Consider the following 19,348-nt stretch of genomic DNA (forward strand, 5'->3'; position numbering starts at 1 on the left):
GAAGACAGAGATGGAGGGAACAATAAACTCCCCATAATCCAGGAGGAAGCAGTTAAGGACCTGCTGTGCCACCTGGACACCCACAAGTCTGTGGGGCCTGATGGGATCCACCCAAGCATGCTGAGGGAGCTGGTGGAGGAGCTTGCCAAGCCACTCTCCATCATTTATCAGCAGTCCTGGTTAACAGGGGAGGTCCCAGAAGACTGGAGGCTTGCCAATGTGACGCCCGTCTACAAGAAGGGCCGGAAGGAGGATCCTGGGAACTATAGGCCTGTCAGCCTGACCTTTGTACCAGGGAAGATCATGGAGTGGTTCGTCTTGAGAGTGCTCACAGGGCATGTGAAGGACAACCAGGGAATCAGGCCCAGCCAGCATGGGTTCATGAAAGGCAGGTCCTGCTTGACCAACCTGATCTCCTTCTATGACCAGGTGACCTGCCTGGTGGATAAGGGAAAGGCTGTGGGTGTTGTCTACCTGGACAACCTTTGTTGTAAAGCCTTTGACAGCATCTCCCACAGCATTCTCCTGGAGAAACTGGCGGCTCGTGGCTTAGACAGGTTTACTCTTTGCTGGGTAAAGAACTGGCTGGATGGCCGAGCCCAGAGAGTTGTGGTGAACGGCATTAAATCCGGCTGGCGGCCAGTCACAAGCGGTGTTCCCCAGGGCTCGGTTCTGGGACTGGTCTTGTTCAATATCATTATTGATGATCTGGATGAGGGGATCGAGTGGTCCCTCAGTAAGTTTGCAGATGACACCAAGTTGGGTGGGAGTGTTGATCTGTTTGAGGGCAGGAGGGCTCTGCAGAGGGATCTGGACAGGCTGGATCGATGGGCGGAGGTCAACTGTATGAGGTTTAACAACGCCAAGTGCTGGGTCCTGCACTTGTGTCACAACAACCCCATGCAACGCTACAGGCTTGGGCAGGAGTGGCTGGAGAGCAGCCCGGTGGAAAGGGACCTGGGGGTGCTGGTTGACAGCTGGCTGAACATGAGCCGGCAGTGTGCCCAGGTGGCCAAGAAGGCCAACAGCATCCTGGCCTGTATCAGAACTAGTGTGGCCAGCAGGAGTAGGGAAGTGATTGTGCCCCGTACTCGGCACTGGTGAGGGCGCACCTCAAATACTGTGTTCAGCTTTGGACCCCTCACTACAAGAAGGACATTGAGGTGCTGGAGTGTGTCCAGAGAAGGGCAACGAAGCTGGTGAGGGGCCTGGAGCACAAATCTTATGAGGAGAGGCTGGGGGAACTGTGGTTGTTCAGTCTGGAGAAGAGGAGGCTGAGGGGAGACCTTATCGCTCTCTACAACTACCTGAAAGGGGGTTGTGGTGAGGTGGGTGTTGGTCTCTTCTCCCAAGTAACCAGCGATAGGACAAGAGGAAATGTCCTCAAGTAACACCAGGGGAGGTTTAGACTAGGTATTAGGAAAGATTTCTTTATGGAGAGAGTGGTCAAGCATTGGCACAGGCTGCCCAGGGAGGTGGTGGAGTCACCATCACTGGAAGTGTTCAAAAAATATGCGGACGTGGCACTTCAGGACATGGTTTAGTGGGCATGGTGGTGTTGGGTTGATGGTTGGACTTGATGATCTTAAAGGTCTTTTCCAACCTTAATGATTCTGTGAATCTGTGACTCCAGAGACCTCATTATTAAAAATGGCTTTAAAATTAGGGTACCCTATGCACCAGAATACAGCAAAGGATTAATTTTGCCTTTAATAGAAGATGTTTCATTAAATCTAAATGATTTAATAAAATGTTCTTAAATGTTCCCTTGATACTGTCTTACCATTGTTTGGCAGTGAGTGGCTTGTGGATTTAAGTGTAAGCATCCTTTGGCTTTTTCAGATTTGTCATTTTTACCTGAGTGACCCCATTTTAAAGGATTATATTTTAATACAAATTTTAACAGATTTGTTTAGTTACTTTTTTTCCCTTGCTGTTCAGGTAAATTACCCTGTTCCCAAATGAAGTTTGACAAAAAAAATTTAGTCTTTTATGTGGTCTTCCAGCTGTTTCAACTGTGTCATCTTCAATTCATGTAGGGAATACATAGAGTATGGGAGAGAGGAAAATCGGAGTGGCGTTCATTCAGTTACCACTGAATTTCAGAGGTCCCACCTTAATGTTAGTATCATTAGTTACTTGGTACTATAAGTTTAGTAAGCCTGTGTGTTTGTAGGAAACGGAGTTGCATGAGCACACAGGGGGACATCAGCTCATCATACTGGCCAGGGACTAGCTCTGGACTGATGCTTCTGCTATCCCTGCCTATCCAGTTGGGAATAAGGTGGTGGGAAAGTCACTGAGCCTGACCTCTTGCCACCAAGGAAAGTGCTGAGACATGTCTTAAAAAGTACTAGAAGTCTTTAACCATCAGGGAAAGTCCCTTATTTGGGACTGTGAAGCTGCTTTTCTGTCCTGCTGGTGCTGCCAGAAATTCTCAGCTTTTATGATACTTCTGGTTGAAAAAACAGAGCAATTGGGGTAGTAGTGGGGAATCAAAAGTAGGCACTTGTGGACAGAAATCCCCAAATTGCTGAATTTACTAGGAAATTAACGCACCATGTTTTCCTGCAGTGATGTTTTGATTCTTTTAGAGAAATGTCAGTACAATTCAGAACTCAGTTCTACAGCAGGATGCCACCCATTTCCCTTGCTGCAGGCAGCATTTTGGTGAAAAGTACATAACAAACACATCGCTTATCTTGGTGTTTGGGTGTGCTCCCAAAACCACAAGAGTCACAAATACAAATATTACTGCCCTTTTTTTGCACAGAAAAATCAATGTGCTTTGGGGCAGCAGTTTCCTGGGTGGCAGCAACAGCAGTTTGCAGCGGCAGCTCCCCCTGTTTGGTAGAGGTGCAGGTTAAAAGGAGACGTCACAAGTGAGGAGCCTTCCCTGGATGAAGTTATGGGGCAGCAGGAGCAGTTCAGAGGGTAGCCAGCCTCTGTACGTTTGTTACTAAAGTGAGGGAAATGAGGTGGATTCAGAAAATTTTGAAGAGTAGACTTTTTTTTCCCCATGTATGTCAGGGAAGAGGACTTTATGTTCCAGGGAAAAACAGCGGGAGAGAAAATACGTGACTTTTGCGAGAGGCAGGAACTTCCTAGGAAAGGTTGAAGTGGATTCCTCTTCCTTTTCTCTCTATTTTCCCTTCTCATTGTCTTCCTCTCCCCAAACAAGCTAGAGCAGCTGTGACTGCTTTCCCCTTTCAAAGGTAAACCACTACAGCTAGCCAAGCCTCTGCAGAAGCTTGTGTTGGTGACAAATGGTCATCAATGGTTGCTTAACCATAGAGGGTAATTGCAGTTTGCAGCTACTAGGTAGAAGTATTTGCACTGGAAGAACTGTTGGGATATTTTTCTAAAAAAGAAGTAGTTCTTATCCCATTAAAAAATGGAAACAAAACTAAAATTTTGAGAGAGGTCATATTAGGTCAGTGGTGTTTAATATCATGTGGTGTGCTTCCATTTCAATGAAAACATCAATTAAATGCTAAATCAGATACTTTTGAAAAGTTTACATCTCCTCGCTAACAAATATGCTATTTATTTTTTTGTCTCTGTCACAAAAGCTGTTGATCCTTTCTTTTTGGTCTTGCAAAATCTGGAGTTGGAGAGATGCATGTCCTTGTCTACCAGCCCTCTCATGCATTCTGTTTTGTAATGATTCCTTTCTCATGTGCTGCTTCAGTTCATACCTGTTAACCTCTTTTCCACTGAGGACTATATATTCTTTGGAAATAATTAATGAAACTAGAATTTCCTCAACTAGTGTTGAATTCAGTTACTGCTGGAGTCTGTGGTTTCAGAAGTGGAGATGGATATAGTTGATTCGTTACCTCCTTCACCTCACTTCACCTGCCCACTCGCTGGTTCCCAACCTGCAGTCCTTACTGGTGGTGGTTTGAAAACCCTGATACCTACTGGTAGGAGCAAAGCTGCTTCTTTAAATATTCAGTGTGGCAACCCAGTTTCTGGAGCCTTGCAAAAGTGCTGGCAGAAGTGATGTTTCGAGGTATCTAACAACCTGTTCATCACTTTTCAAACTCTCATAGTCAATAATCCTTGATTTTTTTTTTTTTTTTTTGTAAGGGGAGGGTTTAGACAAGTTCGAAGTAATTTTGTTTGTAAATAGATAGGTAATATCTACAGAACCGATAAATAGTGGTTTTCCTCCAATTGTAGGCATTTTTTTCCCCACCATAACTGTTTTTAAGTTGGAGTCTTTGGAGGTGATGTCTTTAGTCTTGGAACAGAACAATTAAATGTAGTTAGTAAAAACTCTTTGCAGTGTATGTTGACTTAATGAGGTGTCCTGTTCATAGTATATCTTCTATAATCATTGTTTTATTCTCATAGTTAACTGCTTCACAGTGTTTTGTAGCATGTGTGACTGTTGTTGACAGAGTTCCACCCTGCTGCTTGTTCAGAAGTCGCTGAGGATACCTATTAACTTAGTTGTTTCATTACAAGTAATGCATGTCTTCATCTTAACAGGCCTGGTTACTTCATAACTTTTCCCTTCGCTTTACCTTCACAGATAAGACCCTTGTATCCTTCAGGGAGACAGCTGAGAGGAGGGCAGAAATAGTGCCAGCAGAGAAGCAGAAAGTGTGGAGGGCTGCAGGCTGGGGGTCAGGGCACGTGCCAGGTTCAGACCTGAAGCTCAGTAAAGGATTTCCATGCATGCCATCGAGCATTTGAAGTACTTGTACAGAGTGGGAAAACATACATTAGTACTCATAAACCTAAAAATAACTTAGTTGCTTTCTGAAGAACAGTAATTTTAGGACGTGTGTGTGGAAAACACTGATGCATGGAAGAGGTGTGTGGAGAAGGGATCGGGTGCAGCCCTCTGACCCTGGTGCTATAGTCGCCATTAATTCTTTTTACTGAGAGGAGCTTTTGAGCGTATTTCAGGCTTGTAGCTTCTTAAAGGTAAGCAAAGTTAACACGAGAAGTACCTGGTACATGATCTGAAGGTGTAGATTGACATGACAGTTAAGATGACTGGTGGCTAGCTACCTCTGGAGGAGTCTCTCTCCTTGGCTGTGTGTTACCCACTTTTCTCTTGGGTTGTGAACTGGTGATTGTATGTCACAGGAAGAATTAATTCCATTGCCTGATCAGTTGGAAAACTAATTTAAAAACATTTCAGTTCCTTTGCTAGCCAGCTGAAGCTTCTCTCCTTGCAGCTTTGTGATTGCTCTCTAACACAGACACGGAGAAGGGAAAGCTATATTGACTTCTTCCATAATTTTTTAGGCAAATAGGCAGAGTGCAGTCTGAGATAGCAGCAGTCTTGGCTGACTGTGACCTGCTGGAATGGTTGAAGGGGTCTGAGACCTGGGGGAGGGATACCTGGATCAGCTGATATGTGAGAGGTCTGGCTGGACCTGCACCCCAAACCTTTCAGTACTATGGAAGTATTTGATGACATAACTGAAGATCTTTGGGGTAAAATCACAGTGATACAGGGTAAGCCTGGCATAGCATCCAGAAAGAGAAGTCTGCGTGGGTAGAAGTAATCTTTTGTCTTTCTGTTCCAGGCTAGTCTCTCTAACCAGCCAAAAAGGATGGTTACAGGGAACTGAATTGAGTGATTACAACAGTTCTTTCTACTTTTCTCTTTATATTCAGGCCCTGGATGGAACTGTTGTTACCCTCAAAGGAGCAAAAGTGATTAAAAACATGATGAGGCAGGAACGGGAAGCCTTAATTTTACCTTGTGTTTTCTCTCCTACATGCAAGTATTTCCACAGTCTTATCTGATCACAACAGTATTTTTGCAAGAATCAAGTCTCTTCCTCACTGTTGACTCTAAAATTTTAGTCAGGAGTCTAACCTGGGACATTTTGACTTATTCCACCTCTGTAGAATAAGTTCTCTGTTCTTCACTTGTGCCACAGAGCAAAAGCAGGCCCTTAGAGCGCAACACTATATGCAACAGGTTTGTCCAATCCCTATCAACATTTTGAACTAGTAAAGGGTTTGTAGTAAAGGTCATATTATATTGTTACAATTTTTTTAGGCATAGATTTACATGCATAAACAGCAGATGAATTAGTAGTAGTGTTTAGGGGTTTTGTTGTGGTGTTTTGTTTTTTTAAAGGAAATTTGGAACAAATGGGAAATAGTAATTTCTTCTCTTGTGGCAAACCTGATGTGAAAATGCGTATTTTAACAGCCTAGTCAGCTGATAGAATGCCTTTAGGAATTTAAATGTGCTTGCTTCACGCTTCCTTCGCTTTATGAAAAAGCGGTAAGCAGAATATATTGTTCTGAACACAGTTATGGCTTGTTTTTCCTGATGTAAAACATCTGCGTTGTCTGCTTCTCCCCTTGTTTTGCTGTTTCTAATGATTTTGTGATGTTGTAAAGAGTCTAACTGCTTGTGACAAACACAGTCTGCAGCAATCAATATACAAACACTCTCCTTTAATCCAGGTGAAGGCTGTCTTCCAGCTTCAGCTGAGACCCAATTCTGGCAAACTCTCAGGGGGGCTGACCTGACAGGGTAACAACCCCAAAATTACAGCCAGAGTTTGATCAGCAGGAGAATTAACTCTGATAGTTTGGCTGTTAAATACGCTGTTCAGAAATCACTGCGCACTAGACCAGTGCAGTGCTCTACTGGATTAGATCAGTTCTGGGGCAGAATTGTTCTTTCAACTTATATAAGAGGATTTTTCTTCTGTGCCATAGTTTTCTGCTGAGATATCTTGGGTAACAGTTTAACTGTTTGATGGGTAATCTGCTCCTATGAGGGTGACGCTTTTGCTTTGCTTTCACTTTTACTTCTCCAAGTGTGGATCAGAGCCACCACTTAAGCTTTTGCCTCAAACTGTTCCCTGGAGAGGGCTGTGCTGTTTGCACATCTTGACCTTGTACATTTACTCCCTGTTGTGGCTGTATCCATCATTACATTAGATGTCTGTTAAAATGTGGTTTAAACTTAAAATGCATTATGAGAAATAACTTCATAAAGTCATGTGAAATCGGAGCTTTAGCACAGTATCTGGGGTTGTCCTAATGACAGTATGTGCGGAGAAGCTTGGAAGTCCATTTTGCATTAGCCTTTCTCAGGAAGCCTTTATCCCTTAAAATGTGTCAGCATGCACACTAGTGCTCTTACTGCTTAAGCTATGTGAAATTTACCAATTTGTTTCACTTTTTGGTAGCTTTCATAGAGTAGCTTTTCTCCAAAAGCAGATTCCTTTGTTGTGGATAGGTACTGTTATGCTGACATAGGTCTCTCTTCAGGAAGGCAGAGCAAAATAACTATTATTTAGAATTCAAATCTTAGCGCTTTTGTAACACCTTCAGTGCATAAACAAATTTCTTTAAGTTACCTTGTTTGTAGGGGAAGCAAAGTCAGGATATTTTAGCCTCATATATTCCACCTTGAATCTTAGAAATGAGGTATGTTACTATCATTCCTGACAATCATCTGCCAATTTAAAAGTACTTTTCAGACTTCTGCTTTTGCATGCACCTCTGCAGCCCTGCTGTTCCTATATGAAATTTATCAAGTAAAGAGGGCACAACTTGGTTTCATGTCTGAGACTGAAGAATCAAAACATTGACTATTAATATGTGCACAAGGAAGCACACCTACAACCTCAGACCCAGCAAAGACATGGAAACTAAATAGTTGTAGGTAGCTTTCTTAAGGAAAGCTGGCCAGATTAAGGATGGCTATAAAATGCATGTCCGTTTTTCTACAGACCAGGGAATGTAGACTATAAGGGTGGTTAAGAGAATAGTTGAGGGATATATGTTAAAAGTTCTTGCTATTTTTAAGTCATCACCCACATCCATGGCAACTTTCTGTTAGGTTTTGTAGCCATCTTCTGGGATGGAGTAGTGAGACAGGTGGGAGCATACCTCTCCTACCTCCTTCCCTTGATTATGAGAGCTTTTCTTTATTTTATGTTAAATGCTGCTTTCAGTTGGGAAAATAGTAAGCACCCTGAGATATTTCTGTAGGTACAACAGTAAAATGTAACAGCAGCCATTGCTGGTGAAACCAAATGTTCAGTTAACTATTAGCTGATGATACCAGCTGGGCTAATCTGTATTAGAGGCTCAGTAATACATATTACAGAACAGGCTGTGCAAATGTATCGTGGTTTGGGCCCTATTTTATTTGAAAGGGGAACACTGGTTGCCAAATGCAAACTCAGGAGCCTTTTCCAGCTTTTGTGTCCAGTCGGGAGCCTGCCTACCAAATAATAGAAGAATGAGCAGTTAATCTCTTTTTCAACATAAATAGTTGTAGGATAAGGGTTGCTGTTGATGGATTTTGTTTGGCTCCACCTGAAGACTGAAGTGATGTTTCTCAATGAAGATTGAGACCATGTATTTTCACTCCTATATAGCGCTGTTAAGGGTGCCCAACTTTTTGTCCATATTTAAGAAATGTATGGGAAAGGATTTGGTTGTGATACTAATTATTGTTAAGAGTATTATTCTATTGGAATTGATCTGAATTTGGGTTAATCCAGTCTGAACCCAGTGGAGGTCAGAGGTTGACTGTTCAGGACTTTCTGTTGTACACAAGAAGAAACAGCTACGTTCCTTTTTCAGCATTGTTTTTGTAAGAGACCAGCATATAGATAAAAATTACCTGCTCAAGTAACTGAGCACACTTCGGTTTAATTTTCTTAACTGGAAAGATAGAATAGGATTTTGGTGGGGGTTTTCTGTGGTGTTTTTTTTTTTTTAATTTATTGTTTTCTGAGGTAAGTATTTAAATGAATTACAGTAAACACATCATTACTTCCATGCCTTTGGGAGGTCAGGCCCCCACACACTGAAAGCGAGGGGTGCTGCCCATGGCAGGGGGAAGGCTCCCGTGCTGGACGGTTGGTGGCTGCTGCTGTGCCTGTGTCCTGTCCTGCTCGAGCTGTTCACTCCTCGCCTTGCTGGGGTGTCAGCCTGGGCTCACACAGCTTGTCTGTTCCTTACCAGAGCGCTTGGGTGGGCAGAATAGACCTGGGTTAGGCTTGGCTGGTAACAAATGCAAACACAGATGACAGTTTCTACAAGTCTTATGCTGGCTGTAGCGGAACAGGGTATTCTCCTCTCAATTTAAGCCTGTTTATTAAAGAGTTAACTGATTGATTTTTACAAGTATCAGCTGTGGGAGTTGGTTTGTTTTAGTTCTGTGCTATTTGGCTGTGATGATTTTATTCTGATGCTGGAAGTCAGTTAAACCATTACCTTACAAAGGTATTGCTTCTTTGCTGCTTGTATTTCCTAAATGCTACTGAGCCCCTGCAAGTTGGGCTCCCTCCTGAGATGGCCAGGTTACTCGAGCGTATCGTGGTATGCGGATGGTCTCCTGGGCCTTGCTTCATTTCTGTAATCCCTTCCCACACCTCCTCAGTTTTGGTATGGTCTTCTGGTTCCACTCCTAGGCAGAAGCAACTACTCTCAGGACTTGGACATATTTGCCTCTGTTTTCCACCCCAAAAAGGACATGTATGTGGCTTGGTCTGCTGTCCTCAAAGTTCTTCTTTCGTAAACATCTTTGGGTCTTCTACTAAAAGTGAATGTGTCTTCTAAGGAATAGAAAAATTACCATACCTGTACTTAGCTAGCATTGGTAATATGCACACCTGGACAAAATAAGAAAGCTCTCATGCATTTCCTGATTCCCTTTAATGAGTGCTGAGAGACCTGTGGGTTTGGGTCAGATTCCTCCAAGGTTGGCAGTTTCTGCCACGCTTCCTCCTGGGTTACCTTCCTCCGCCGGGATTTCCCCCTCCCTCTGCCCCCGCACGTGTCCCGGGAGGAGAGATGAAAGATTGCTTTATCTTGCAACGCTCCGGGGCTCCCAGAGCTTGTGAAAGCTTTCTGTCAGCCGATCTCGCGGTCTAACTCTGGCTTGCCTCTTTGTCAGAGAGTGTCCCAGCTCAGCAGGCAGCCCTCCAGGTATACCAGCCCCGGCTTTGTCCGGTCACGGGACTAACCATTGCCTCTGCTGTGGGTTTCGGCTCGCCGTGGACACCCAAAAACCAGAGCAGAAAGTGCGTGAACTCCATACTTGCTGATGACACACGCTAGGTTTGATGAGCGGTAGCAGGCAGAAACATGACAATGCAGTGTAGTTTTACCTCAGTAATGCACTTAGAAAAATCTTTTCCTTTTTTGATTAACATGGTGCTAGAGAAAGTAACAGGAGATGAAAAGGTGGAGGGGGAGCTCATGTATTGTTCCCATCTTGTGAAGGAGAATTTTAGTGTTAGTTTGTTTTTCTATAAGTAATTTTTTATAAATGCTTTTCCTATGCGAACAGGACAAATAGAAGCGGAATGTTCCTGTTGACATCAATTCCATGTGAGCATTCCATGCCTGGTCCTGTGGAAGGAAGGGAAAAGGCAAATGACAAAGCAAATCAGGAGGCCTTTAAGAAAAAGGTTTTGGTTGAGTTTAGGTGTATTCTGAAGAATATCTTGCCAGGTTATCTTCACAGTTCTTTAGGTGAGTCCTGTATGTTTCTGTGGAGGAAAAAGAAGAGCTTGAATGGGAAACAGACACTATGGGTTGGGGTTTTGCTCCAGGCTGCGGAGGCCAGTTTTGCCAGTTAAGGTTTTGGTTGGTTTCTGGGGCTAAAGCTGCTCCAGTCGCTGCCCACGCAAGTGGTGCCGGTTGTGGCCCTCGCTGGTGTGTGGCTGCAACCTCCAGCAGCGCCTCAGGGACGTGGGTTTGTGGAAGTGCACTCTCTAAAGCGACCCTCAGAGTTATGGATGAAGCTGGGATCCCAGCCTGCGGCTGAGGTGGTGAAAACTAGATGAGCTTTGAGAATTTAAATTGATGCCGCGTTCAAATATGTGTTGTTAAGCATTCAGAAGACATGCTTCTGGAGCAGAAAGGTCAAACCTTTGATGTACTGGTAGTGGTTGGATTGCAGTTATGTACGCTGTGATTTCTCTCCCAGCTTCTTGCTTTTGCGTGCCTTTCTCCTGAAGGATGAGATATTAATATGTTCTTCAAAGGCCCTGAGAATTTGCTTCTCTCTGTGTCTTTTTAAATGTTGACAGTGTGATAGTTAATGCAAATCGTTTTAACAATGTGACTAGAAGAGGTGGTGTCTGCTCAACGTCTGCAACGTTTGGGTGCAAGTGACTTTCTGAATGTCACATAGACCAGGAACCACCACATCATTGTGGTTGCTTCAATCCAGGTGTGTAGTACCAATGTGAAAGGAGAACAAAGACTTTGTGTCCTTAGAGGACACATGAAGGTGGACATCCTGATGGACCTTTTTAGGGTTGGCATACATGAGCTTGTGACACAATAGAAATCTGATGACTTTTTTTAATGGAAGTCTCTGGTGGTATTTTTATTAATAATAAATGGCCACTTTAAATACAGCTTAAAATGGACATCTGTCACAAATATGAAGAAATTCTTTGGGTTTTTTGTCTTTGAATACCTGTCAGACATTGGTTCTGGGAGAAGTTAGGTTTCTTGGGCTACTTTTAGTCCCTGAGGGGAGGGGAAAAGTGGGATTTTCCCCCCCCCCCCCCCCCCCCCCTCTCCTAGGCATCTTAAAGATGCTGTTGACATTTGCCACCTTATTTGAGTTCTTGTTCTCCACTGACTGTGAAGAAAGACTGGTCATTCTAGTTGTTTTGGTGGTCACTCAAATGTTACCTGGCATAGCAGAAAATATAAATTAAAACTAAAAAATAACAATTATGAATTCAGTGCCAGCATGCAAGAGAGCCTCACCATTTTGAACTTTTTCAGGATCCTTTTGAGGTCAGCAATATATACCCTGCCAAGGCTAGTGAAGCCCTTTTGCCCCCAGGGAGGGGAGTGACAGCTTTTGACTAGAGTGAGGTTACAGGTGGTGGGGTGGCAGAGAAGACAGTGAGGTGACTTAAATGACGAAGGGATTCAGAAAGTAACTGATGGCAAGTGTGCTGTATTGAGAATTGAATAAAAGGGGGAATAAAAGTGAAACATACCCCATGGAGTGTGGTTTGTGATGTAATGAACGACAGGCAAGAATTTGTGTGCAGATGTGCGGTGGAGGAGGTGGCAAACAAGAAACCCAGTCTGTTTTCCTATTTGGTGGTGATACAACTTTAAGTAGTCCTTAATTTAATTACTGTTAGTTGTAGCTGTTCATTCTTGCTTGTCTTGCAGCACTGATGATTTGTCCTATTTGACAGTAAGGAGGGAGGACAGATGGACTGAAAAAGACAATCAGTTTCACAGGAATTTATTTTTTTTTTTTTAAAGGTGTTTGATGGAGAATGCCAGGATATCAAATCAGTGGTAGGGGATCCGGACTGCTGAAGTTAGTATTCAAACCACAGAAATGGTCATGGATCCACAACCTGAAAAGCAGGTGCAAAATGCTTAGTAAAAGTTTGCACTGTCTTTGATTTGTGCTTGTTGAATCATGTTTACTTGGATTTCATTTGTTTAGCACCTACTACTGTGGAGTCCTGAACCATGATGAACCCTCCAAGTATTTTCCATGTTTTTTTTTTTTTTTAAAGAAAACAAGTTCAAAATGCCCCTCTTCGCTTCCCAAACCTACAAGTAAAGTAATTCTTCACTGATTTGCAACTTACCAGCAAAAATGAAAGAGCAATGTTTCCAGTGAACTAGAAAGCAATGCAATTAGGCCTATAAAGGGAATTTGAATCAATTTGTTTCTTCCCCTGTAGAATACCAAGGTCCTATAGATCAGACTGTCCCTTCACTTTCATTGTGCATTTCCAAAATATTTTTTTTAGGCATAACACCCTTGGTAGTTACAGGGGAGAATTTGGTGCACTGGTAGAAATTGCATTTCTCTATAGAGGTGCAGATTAGGCATGGCACTGTTCACTTCCAGCATTATTAGGTGAGAAGAAAGAACAGTTTACAGGTTTATTTTGTATATGCATCTCTGAACTAAAAGTAAAGTTTCAGTTAGAAAATGCTCATTTGTATGAGCAAATTTGTATGTGTCTATTTTAAAGTAGAATGGCCCCTTCTTTAAGGAATGTAGCCGTAATACAGCTGCCCAAGTACAGGCTGTGCAGGTTATGTTACATCCAGCTTGGGCCAGGCTAAATGACAGGTATAAATCAGTGCTTCCAGTGTAGTTTGAACTTTGCTTTCTGTGTAGCTAAGAAAGACTTCCTTTAAAAGAAAGCTCGGGGGGTGGAAATAATTTTCTGACTTAAGGTACCGTGCCATTTGTTTGTGTTTTATGTTGCTGGTGTCAGTGGATTTTGGGGCAGTAAGTGGACCAGTGCAGAGAGTCTGGGTACTGCCCCCCCCCCCCCGCCAGTCTTTTCAAATAAAATGTCAAGAATTGAGTTGAGGGGAGTGGGGAGGTATGTGTTGGTCTGCTGATAGTTTAAATGTTACCTTTTTGTAGGATGGAAGTCATGAGAGACTATCTTCTCCTTATGGATTGTAAGCAGAGCTAGCCCCTCCTGGGATGCTTTACAGAAGTGAAGCACAGCTGAGTGTAAGAACTGGATGCTGCCTGACATTTAACATCGTACTGTAGCTCAACTGCTTTTACACAGATCTGAGTCGTTTTTCATGCTGTGAAAAATACACCATGCTGTTGTGTATACTGAGAGCTCTTAATACACAGTGGTATTTTGAAATTCAAAGACTTAAAACTCAGGGATTTGACATTGTGATAAGCTGATACTGAAGGATAAGGCTTTTCAAAACTTCTTTAAAAAAAAAAAAATCAAGGAAAAGAATGAACCCAGTTATTTTTACATATTATAAGAGGTTTTTTTTTCTTTCACATTCTGTAGCACCTCCTGGGTCTGCAGCAGCAGGTAGCCTAACAGTCTACCTCGAAAGCTGTACTTACATCAGTTGCTGATGCTAGTGCACAAACAAAGATGGACTGTTTTGGTAAGACAAGGCTCCATTGAAGTTCTTACTAACAAGCAAACCAGGTCTGTTCACTTCAGTCCCATTCAAAACACAGGAAAAGGTTCAATCTTTGGCAAACTTGAAAGGCTGAAACTATTAGAGAGGCTAAAAATGATTTACTTCAAGTGGATGTAAAACATATTTTCAAAATAAACACTGAAACCACACTTGACTCTTACCACATATATTAATCATATTCTGTGTGGGCATGAAATACAGAAAGTGTTCAGCTTTGTATTCCTACGTCTTATTAATGCAGGTTTGTTTTAACTAGCGTTTAATATAAGCAGTGCTTCTTAAGTAGCAGCTTAGATGCCAGATAAAATGTGCCTTCTCACTGTGAAGTGTTACTCCGTTGTAGCTTAGTTTACTCTTAGCAAAAGGGCTTGCCTCTTCCAGTATTTCCCTAATGCTTAAAAAAAAAAAAAAAACCAAACAATCCCAAAACCCTGAAGTAGTCGTAGATGGGATTAATTTGACTATTTGGCCTTAAATTGTTGTACCTACACTTCTTTAAACAGAAGTTTATACTAAACCTTGCAGTAGTGCAATAGATTTTTGTGTTTCTGTAGCAAATTGTTTTCCTAGTGTAGCGTGTTTGAGTGCTCTAGTGCTGGGTTGATCATCTTCTGCTTTTTAAGCATAGCTTCATGATGTACTGGATGATACTTCTGAAGAGAGTTCATCTAGTGATGTCATATGCTCGGATTCAATTTTCACATGCTGATACAGGTGAATTAGTCTACAGGTATAAAATGCAAAAATTCGGGGCTTTGTTTTTTTTAAATACCCTTGAGTACCTAACTCCTCCTGTACTTACACTGGTCTATGTAAAAGCCAAACTGTTTGAGCTTAGCCTTGTTTGCATGTGGGAGAGCTCTGCTTAGCTTTTAGAGCTGGAAATGAAATTCAGGGAAGTTCCCTCCTAAGAGTGGGTGTCTTGCTGGGGTCTTCTCTGCCGTGCTCTGGCCTGGGATGGGCTGCTGCCATCTTCACCCTGCTTTTCTCTCTCTAACACAGACCTAACCTCTTTCCTCCGCTTGGGTTTAGCTACATTGCTGAGAGAACAAAGATAGTGCAATATTTCTTTGAAATTGGTATGAGCCTTGGGTTTTTTAGCATTTTGTTATGACTCTTCTAATCCTCTGACTCCTGACTAAATTATCATTCAGTTAGAGCCCATATGGCTTCATTGCTGAGGCAGCAGTGGCAGGTTTCTGTTGGTTTTGGGTTTTTGTTTCCTCCTCTCTTAGCTTAAATATTGCATTAGTGGAGTCTCTGAGGTGCCTTCTGGTACCACTATGCCAGCAGCAAGATCTGCATCCAAATCTGCGGTGTTCTTATCCTATTTAGTGTATTGTTTGGCAGACTCCTGTAGTGGAGCATGTTAAAGTATAAGCAGTCTAGGGAAATCAAACTTGCCAACCTTGAAGCAGTAATTCCTAGAAACAGACGCCGGTTACACCACTAAACCCCTTTTTCTCTGCATGGAGATACTCGCTGAGAAAGGAATTGGGCTGGTGGTCAGCTCCACTTGTACAGTCACCACTCATTCATTCAAGATTACTTGAGGCAGACACAAACATGCTCAAGCTGGGTCCTTGCAGACTCTCAAGATCCAGCAGGGTTTATTAACTCAGGCTCAGTGCCAAGCAAGTGCAACTCTGCTGCTCCCAGACCAAGTAGGATCCGCTGTTTTGGCGTGGAGTCTGAGCTGTTAAAGCCTGCCAAGCGTGAAGGGTGCAGACCTGGATCCAGCACTGTTCTCAGATCCAGGAGCTCTGGAAATGCATTGCAAGTATCTGAGCGTATGGATCAGCTTGGGACCATCAGGGCTCATTAGATCAACAACAGTTTCAGCCCTCTTAAACTTGAGCTTGCTCCTGTGCCTGTTTTTGTCGTCTTTTTAGGTTGTTTTTTTTTGAAAGGGTGTTTTTGGGTCTTTTGGGGGCTGTTTTTAATCTCTAACTCTGAGTTCTGGGAAAATTTACTGGCTTGGTCATCCCCAGGCTCAGCTAAGGCTTTTTGTGTATGCAGTGTGGCTTATCAGGAGCTTCTTGGAAGCAGACTGCAGAGGCACCAAGCTTGCTGAGCAGGAACCAGCTCAAGGCTAGCACTGAGTCAGAGCTGCTATACTCTGTTGATCCTAAATGGACTTTAATTTCCCTCTGCTGTGGTTCCCAGCACATTTTGCAGTGAAACAATACACAAATGTTTCCACTGCCTGCTTTCTCACAGCCTGTGTGAGCCCTGATAGCGGAGCGCTGACCATTACACACCAAGCGTGGAGTGCTGGATGGGTGCTGCTAGTTAGGATGCGTGTTTTCATTTTGTGGAGTATATAGATGTAGTACATACACTGAGACTATACATCTAATAACTGCAGTTGTCATAAGGGTAATTAGCTTTTCTGTTTGGATTTGCAAATACTCTGGAAAAAATGCAATGTGCTTGGACTAAGTCAAAATAATTTTGAGATTATATGCTTGATAGTCTGTGGATTGTTACAGTACTTGAAATTAAATTTCCTCACAATTCATAAATGCTTGCTTACCTTTTCCAAGCAAAAGGTCATACAGCTCTTCTGGGTTTTTTCATACGCAGGTGCAGCTGGGACAAGTGGATATAAAATGCCCGATCACAGAGTGCAGCGAACACCTGGATGAAACAACAGTCCTCTATAACCTGCCCCATGATGACATCATCAAGTATAAATATTTCCTGGAACTCAGCCGCATTGACTCCAGCACCAAGCCATGCCCTCAGTGCAAGCACTTTACAACCTTCCGGAGGAGAGGCCACATTCCTACCCCTGCCAAATTGGAGAACAAATACAAAGTGAGCATGCATGCCAGGACCATGGGTTAGATAGTGCCGCAACAGTAGGACCAGCACTTGGTGGGCATTAAATGAGCTTTCTTGCATCACTGGGGCTGTGTGCAAGCTGTGATTAGGAATATGAATCTGTAGTACATCATTGATTAACTACTTGGTTGATTTCTAACAGTTCAAGTGTTGAACTTCAGTTCTTGTTTATTTGGCAGGTGGTACAATTTTGTCCTGACACACAGAAGAGTGTTTTCTCTCAGACATACAAACAATATGGTCACTATTAGAAGAGACTGGGGAAGGGAAGTTTTCACTATAACTGAGAATTTTAGACACACAACTCCAGCAAAGATAAGTTTTCCCTGAAGCTCTGAGCAAATGAATTCTGAGCATTTATGGTGTTGAGCTGTTGGCTTAGAAATAGAGCTCTTGTCTGTCCTGCTTTCTGGTTTTGATTTCTTCAGTCCCTTACCAGAAGTTATACATTACTGTAGTCTCATCACTCACAATACAGAACACTTGAGAAATAGAAAAAAACCCCACTTTTACAGCATTTCTTTTAGTAGAAGATGTGCTTATACTGTGATTTCAATCAAAGATAAAAAGCAAGAGGTTACAGTTAGAAGAAGCTTTGAGCTGCTGAAGGTCCGTCTCAGTTCCAGAAGATGAAGGTTCTGTCTGCAGCATCATGCTCTCTATTACTTTTCCATCCGGTTATTAGATTTGTTGTGGTTAATTTCATGATTGAGCTGGCCCTTCCTGGACAAACCAGTTCTCTGTAGGAGTTTAGATGACTGTTTAGATAGCCCTAATTACACAGCATTAGATTCAGCCCAGTAAGAAGATTAATAGGTAGAAGGTTGTGTATCCAGTAGAGCTGAAACCTTGGTAAAACTAACTCTGAGTTACGAGCTACTTATGTATATCTGTGCAGTGCATGAATTACATGCCACAATGTATGTTGATCTCAACATTTTCAGATTTTTGGCATTTTACGTGGAGGTGGAGAAATTCAAAACTGCAGGTAAAATTCCTTCTGCCCACAGGCATTCTCCATCACCCATCTGGTTGGCATTCCCTCAGGTATAGACGGAATGTGCGGTCTAGGGTAGATCAGGTGTGATAATGCTTCTACAAGCAGCCTCTCAAGGCATCCGAGGCTCTTACTGTCCCACCAACGTGGGTCACAGGTGGTGCAGCTGTTTTATCATGGGATGCCAACTCTGAGGTGGTTCCTCAATGCACAAAATGGGTTGTTCTGCCCAGCAGTGCTCTTTTACAAGTTAGAATGCTATAGTTAAAACATTCCCACCACTTCCCTACAAATCCTAATCGGAAGGTATGGGAGGCTGTGTGATGCATGAAATAGTGCAAGCCAGAAGCAGTTCCCTGGTCCTGTGGTGATGCATTATGTGTAGCTCTGATCTGCAGAGCTCAAGTCTCCTCCTGGGAATAGACTCTGGCAAAACATGTCCTTTGAGCTGTGGCCCGGTGTTGCCTGGAAGAACGTCTAGTTGATGCTGGTCAGAAATATAATTAGGAAGGTGCTAGGAAACAGCATGGACAATCATAGTCCAGGGCTTCAAACTACTCCCTGAACCTGTGTTGTTTCCTGGCATAGGTACAATTTTAATGACTTATTTTAAGCTTAGCACAAGAAAGAGTTTTGCTGCAGGGATAAGATTTAAAAGGCATACTATACAGAAGACTGTGTATGTGTTGAGTAATTCCATACACACGTAGCTGTGGACCATTATTATCTCAGTTTTCTTAGATTCTCATGTGATTGTATGGTAACTTGTCTGTGCCTTGAATTACAGGCTTTTTGGAGGTACAGACTAATGTTCTTCTGCATGTATCATAGGAGACATCTGACTGGAGACTGGGAGACTTCCATATTCACATGCAAGCAATATAAACAGCAGTTGCACCAGAGGAGCTCTGCACCAGCACTGGAAGTGCTGCCTTCAGAAGAACTGAGTCATGTGTGGGGAAAGTCCACGAGCCTACTAGTAGGATTACTGCACGCAAGGGCTCAGTGCCAGTACCTTTGCTCTCCTATACACTGCAACAGGCAAACCCAGTAAAATCCAAGAGTACATTTGAACAGATGGTTTTGCAGTGAGCAGATGCTTTTTGCAATGGCATTCTTAAAATTTGATACACTATTTAAATTTAGATGTTAAGTTTATTTAGAATTTTAAAGAGGTAGCAATGTTATTAATTTTCCTTACTATAGCTGCTTTATCTCAGCTAAACTGACCTAAGCCCAGCAGTTCAGTTTGCTGCTGCTGTTTTTCATTTTTGAGATCAAGCCTAGAAAGTTAGCTAGTGCATATATGTTTAGAGAGAAGGAGGAGAAGAAAGGGGAAACTTGCTATCAAAACCTTTCTTCTCCCATTAGTGCCACTTAGGACAGCACAGTACAGCAATGTGACTAGTTTCCTGTATCAAATATTTGTATCACAAATGGATACAGCTTTAAGTAAGGAAATACTCCTGCCCCCTCTCTTTTGGACTAAATTGGGTGTGTGAGACTTGATTGTAGGCAAGATCCTAATAAACCTTTGGTCAAAGCTGGTATGCCAGAGTGCAAAGGACATGG

At 42.7% G+C, this 19,348-nt stretch overlaps 1 protein-coding gene across 1 annotated transcript in view; it reads left to right on the forward strand.

The window, feature by feature from the left end:
• RNF217 (ring finger protein 217) overlaps positions 1-19,348 on the forward strand; it is a gene marked incomplete at both ends in the record, with an annotated part of 59,695 nt that overhangs the window by 18,892 nt on the left and 21,455 nt on the right. Inside the window, one exon of the mRNA XM_081997465.1 lies at positions 16,519-16,752. Within this exon, the coding sequence (XP_081853591.1) occupies positions 16,519-16,752 (234 nt within the window). The remainder of the gene's footprint in view (positions 1-16,518; positions 16,753-19,348) is intronic.

The sequence above is a fragment of the Phaethon aethereus genome (genome assembly GCF_964289735.1).
Source record: "Phaethon aethereus genome assembly, chromosome: 3".
Lineage (NCBI taxonomy): Eukaryota > Metazoa > Chordata > Aves > Phaethontiformes > Phaethontidae > Phaethon > Phaethon aethereus.